We start from the raw sequence: 5,874 nt of genomic DNA, 5'->3' as shown, positions 1-5,874 counted from the left end.
TATGTTTTATTTTGTTTTATTATACCCTTCCTTTTCTATTGTTTTAATTAATTATGTACTTAAGCGTAGATAACGCTGTTATACACTATTATAATTTTATTACTTCTATTACTTTTTCCGTATCGTTATAGGTTTGTTTTAATAGCCAATTTGTTACAATATGTTTACATTCATTTTTACTATATTTAAAGATGTTTAATAATTTGTTTATCCTGTTATATACGATTCCACTGCGGAATTGGTAAAATCTCTGCGCAAATGAGGTCTTAACATTTACTGATTCACAGACTTGGAAGTGTCTTCTTGTGTTGCTGACGCTAATTATTTTTTCATATGATAGAGAGCAATGTTTGCGCAAGACTATTTGTAATATACGAGGTTTGTCCGGAAAGTACGTATAAAAGTTTTTTAAAAATTTTATTTTACAATTATTCAGGTAAATCAATTTTATCCCCTTCAAAGTACTCCCCCTGTGACATAATGCACTTGTGCCAACGCCGTTTCCACTGTGAGAAGGCTCCTTGAAAGTCCTCTGGTTGTAGGTTTCTCAGCTGCCCCGTCGTAGCTTTTTTTATCTCATTTATGTCCCCCAAATGCCGCCCCCGAAGTACCAATTTGGTTTTTGGGAACAAGAAGAAGTCACACGGGGCCAAATCCGGCGAATAGGGGGGGTGTTCGGTCACCGTAATGGAATTTTTACTCAAAAACTCACGGACAACAAGAGAGGTGTGGGCAGGGGCATTGTCGTGGTGAAGAATCCAACGCCCCTCTCGCGCCAATTCTGGACGAACTCGTGCCACACGAGCTTTGAGGCGTCTGAGCACATCGACGTAGAATTTTCCATCAACTGTCTGGCCTGGAGGGACGAATTCTTGATGGACAATCCCCCGAACATCGAAAAAAACAATCAACATTGTCTTGACATTTGAGCGGGATTTTCTTGATTTTTTTGTTCGTGGTTCCCCGGATGTCTTATCGAATTAGATCGGCAAAAATTTCACGGCCATTCTTGCCGAGTTTCGAGAGAAACTTGATTACGACGCGCTGCTCTTCAACGGAAGCGGGCTCCATGCCGACGGGGTTTCGTTAAGAGGTAACTTCACAGATGGCGTGACAAGCCAGTTCGCACCGCACGGCGGTCAGACCAGAACTGAAGCATTGTTAGGGACATAAGGAAGGGGTCCTGCGCTTACCTGGCCTCCCCACTCCTCTTTCTCGCATTCCAGAACACTTTTATACGAACTTTCCGGACAGACCTCGTATACAGCTGTCGTACAGTAAGCCTCTCTGCGTCTTCATAAAGTTTTATAGTAGGAAAAAGACGAGGTTTATGCAGCATTACCTTCAATATTAATCTTTGAGCTCTTTCTAGTGTTATCAATTTAGTTTTTGCACAGCCACCCCATGTACTAATACAGTAGGTTAAGACAGATCTTGCTAATGCATCGTATATCAATTTTATAGTTTTCTCGTCTGCGACATTTCGAAGTTGTTTAAAGATATAGACAAGTTTACGCACCCTATGTGAAACAGAATCAATGTGCTTTTCAAATGTTAAATTTGCATCTATTATAACACCTAGATATTTTATGTGTTGTGTTGTGTTAATTTTGGGGCAATTGCAATCTGATATTGGAGGAAAGTTACATTTGTGTGCGCGAATAGAGTAATTATTATTGTACATTTTAGTGCATTTATACATTGAAAAAATAATATATTTAGTTTTATCTTCATTTAAAGTAAGAGAATTACTCATAAGCCAATTAAAAAGAAAGTAACTAAAGAAAGAGGTAGAGGAGGAAAAAGGACAAAATAAAATTATATATAAATAATATAAAAGTCTATATATATATATATATAAAAGTCACCCTATATATATCACATATAAAGATGTTTTGTTAATTTCTTTCGGTTGATGCAGGCTGACAATGACGATGATGATGATGATAATATTGATGATGATAATGATGATGATGATGAAATCAAAATATCTCTTTCAGGTTTTCCAAAATGGTTCGTGTATATAAAAGAAAAACTGTATCTACTTACGACCTTGAAACGTTAAAGCAGGCAGTAGATGAAGTCAAAAGTGGTAAAATAAATTCGTACCAAGCTGCCAAAAAATTAAATATTCCATGAATGACTATATGTGATAGAGTCAACAACAAAAAAGGTGTCGTAAAGGAGAACCGAGGACCACCTATCGCAATTCACAGAGATATCGAGCTCAAACTTGCGAATAGTCTACGGATTATGGAAAAGTATGGGTTCGGGCTTACTTCCAAAGAAACATTAGATTTAGTTGCCGTATATGTAAGTGAAAATAAATTCAAAACCCCATTCAAGAACAACAGACCTGGTTATGATTGGTTTGCCGCCTTTAAAAAGAGACACAATTTGTCCTTAAAAAAAAAAACCACAAGCGGTGGAGATGTCCAGGAAAGTGGCTTGTGACCCTTTTGTTGTGAATGAGTATTTCGATATTCTTGATGATATTTTGACGGAACTTGATTTAAAAGGAAGACCCGAAAAAATTTGGAACCTTGACGAGTCTAGTTTTGGAAAAGATCCAGAAAGAATAAAAGTTGTCGGTGCCCGTGGATATGCCAGTACACGAACAATCGCATCATCGGGAAAAGACAATGTCACAATTTTGTTCACAGCCAACGCCGCTGGTGACAAATTACCACCTTTAATTATAAATAGAGGAAAAAATACATGAGACTAATGGCTTTCAGATAAAGGGTTTGAAAATACATCCTATGCTGCCACTAAAAATGGGTGGATCGATGCAAAAGTATTCGAAAAATATATGTTGAATACTGTATTACCACATCTGAGTGAAGATTCACCCGCCTTATTAATATTCGATGGACACTCCACCCATATTCAGGTAAAAATTTTAGAAGAAGCACAAAAACGAGGCGTCACCATTATAAAGCTGCCATCACATGCAGGCCACCTTCTGCAATCATTAGATTTATCCGTTTTCAAATCAATAAAAAACACTTGGAATGAAAAACTAGTGCAGTGGCAACGGTTAAATGTGGGTACTAAGTTGCCAAAAGATGAGTTCAGTCGCCTTCGGGGAGAAGTGTGGCGTGAGTTGGATGCCAAAATAATAAGAAATGGCTTCAGTAAAGGAGGTATATACCCATTCAACAGGAACGCGGTTGCAGCTGAAAAATTTGACCCAGAATCACTAAAAAGATTCAGAGAATATAAAAAACCAAAAAAAGAAAGCTCTTCTTTGATAATATAAGTTTGGCGGCAGTTCTCAACTGGATCAACACTTGCCAGAATCCAATAGCAGCATCATCAAACGATGCAAAGAAAATTAAAATTACTGAAGATCGAATCTTACCCTCCTCAGAGTTTCTTTCGAAACTTTATTATTACAGACAATAAAGAGAAGTGACTCCACGATAAAATTGAAAAAAACTAAAATTGCTAGAGGATGTGAAATAATAACGAGAGAAGACTTTGTGGAAAAAAAAAAACGAAAGGAAGAGGAAGTAAAACAAGAAAAGGAAAGGACTACTAGGAAGAAACTTAAAACAAAAGAGATACAAAAAGAACCGGAAGAAATGGACCAAATCAAAAAACCAAACTGTATAAAATCAACTAACGAAAGTAAAGTAAAAAAAGTAATATCTCATAAGAGCATACCAAAGAAAAAAAAAAAAAGTGCAGCTAAAAATTCTAAAAAAAGGGTCAAAGATCAAAAGAAGCGTTATGATTCCAGCGAATCTCAAGATGAATCAGTTATTATATTAGATCTGTCTGATTCAGCTGAATTGTCATGTCAAAATTTTGATTGCTATCGTGAAAATATTTTAGCGGAAATGGAAAACGATGTCGATTTTATCGAAGATTTGTACACGGAAGAAAAAGAAAATGACAAAACTTACTTAAATAATGATGCGAATGTTACAGTTAATGACAAATTTAAATCAAATGTAGGCAGTAGGAACCCAGAAATTAATGATTGGGTATTAGTATGATTTACAACAAAAAAGTCCGTAAAGTATTTTGTGGGAACCATAATTTCTATTAATAAAGACAACATACCCAATGTTAAATTTATGAGAAAAATAAAGAACAGTAAGGTCTTTTCTTTTCATTATCCAGACGTGGAGGATATATCAGAGGTAAAACACTCCGATAATATTGTAATGTTCCTTAGAAAGCCTGCTATATCCCGCAGAGGACATATTACATTCAAAGAAAATTTTAAAATATACAACATTCAATAATTAATATCTCATAATAAGGTATTTAAAGAGTAGTCAAGAAAAACATGGTTTTTTTTTTTTCATAATTTGATTAATATAAGTCATTATTCTGCTTAACTCCAGCTGAGATAACGAATCCTAATACATTTTTGAATTCTTAAGTTATTTTTATTTATTTTACCACCTAAGAGCCTTTTTATTTCGTAGCATTAGCAGCGACATTTGCAGTGATAATGCTTCTATTGCCTTGCGATTGACTATGCAGTCAAGAACAGATCAAGTTAGTCACAACCGGTATAATGTGGTGTGAGCTCTGATTTGTACTCGAAGTCTGAAATCAAAAGTACAATTTCTAACTTGACTTGCTCTTGACTGTACAGTTAAGAACACATCAAATCAAACGTCTCCTTCGGTCAAAATTAACCGATACATCGACCCCTCGCATTTCGTCACAAAACTGTAAAGTTTTCAGAAGAAAATTGTTTCATACCCCTGGAATCTAAGATGGGTCTAATGCGTCTACAAGAAAAAATATAAATTAGATGCAATAGGCCCGAGAATTTTTGTTCAAGCAACTGTGACCAACCAAGTCCATAATGTATATTATGAAAGTATTACTTACTTTATAACTAGTGATTTTACAAATTACTTTATTTTTTTTACAAACTCTTTCAGTTATGTAATGTTAACGAAATACGCCTTCGCCCCATTTGGGGTGTTTACGTCTAAAAATCTCAACCTCCTTAGAAAACGTATTTTTAGACATAAGGGATTCAGAATATCACGAACTAATATTAGAATATAAAACAAGATAAAACATACTATTTGAAATTCTAATATACAGTTTTTTAAGACAAATAATTAACTTAATATAATCAATTACAAATGCCCTTAAAAGTATTGTGACGAAATAGCCCTAGTTGACCTTAATCAAATGTAGGAAACGTTCAAGAAAAAAGAACTTAACATTAATACAAAGTAAATATAATTACAAATAAAATGAAATTACACAAATTGTAAATACATATGTATAAATATGCAAATTTAATATATAATAATATATATATACTATATAAGCAAATACAATACATACAAAAGCAAAAGCATAGTATTATTATGTATTATTAGTTAAAAAGTGAGACTTCAACCTTTTCTTGAAGGAAGTAATCGAATGACTATCTACCTATACAATATTCTTTTTTTTTTAATTATTAATTCTTTTCTCTTCTTATTCATTTTCCTTTACTTCTTTCCAGCCGGCAGAGGTTGCCTGTATGAGATTGATTTTAAGGATAAGGCTGCGAATTGTTTTTTTTCAATGTGACCTTGTAATTTTTTTGTTTCAATAAATTTACTGCTATAATCTTTTGAAGATTCTATTTTAGTACATGATATGTATTTAATATGTTAAGTAAAACCATTATAATTTATTACAGTACAATTTTGTTATGAAATAAAATTTTCCAATTATTTAATAGATTTTAGGTAGGGGCTGACAAAAAATACTTAACGAAAAAAGCTGCTGCTGCTGCTCGAAGGTCTGCCAGAGCCACTGGGGGTTGGCCATCATCTGCTGAGCCTTTAAACCCCATTCAGAAAAGATATTGGCTGTTACGGGAGAAGGATTTGGGGAACCTCA

At 34.2% G+C, this 5,874-nt stretch overlaps 1 protein-coding gene and 1 pseudogene across 1 annotated transcript; both read left to right on the top strand.

Moving 5' to 3' along the window:
• The first annotated feature begins 366 nt into the window (after nucleotides 1-366).
• On the top strand, nucleotides 367-2,722 carry LOC128202110 (uncharacterized; annotated as a pseudogene).
• A 346-nt stretch (nucleotides 2,723-3,068) lies between these two features.
• LOC128202109 (histone-lysine N-methyltransferase, H3 lysine-79 specific-like) lies at nucleotides 3,069-4,004 on the top strand. Its single transcript, XM_052901213.1, has 2 exons — nucleotides 3,069-3,101; nucleotides 3,402-4,004. The coding sequence occupies exons 1-2, from the start codon at nucleotides 3,069-3,071 to the stop codon at nucleotides 4,002-4,004; spliced, it is 636 nt and encodes a 211-aa protein (XP_052757173.1).
• Nucleotides 4,005-5,874: the final 1,870 nt, after the last annotated feature.

Source organism: Galleria mellonella, unplaced genomic scaffold, assembly GCF_026898425.1.
Source record: "Galleria mellonella isolate WM207_F2 unplaced genomic scaffold, CSIRO_AGI_GalMel_v1 utg778, whole genome shotgun sequence".
In the NCBI taxonomy this organism is placed as follows: Eukaryota; Metazoa; Arthropoda; class Insecta; order Lepidoptera; family Pyralidae; genus Galleria; species Galleria mellonella.
Note: the sequence above shows the minus strand (reverse complement) of the source record. Positions and strands in the feature narration are given on the sequence as shown.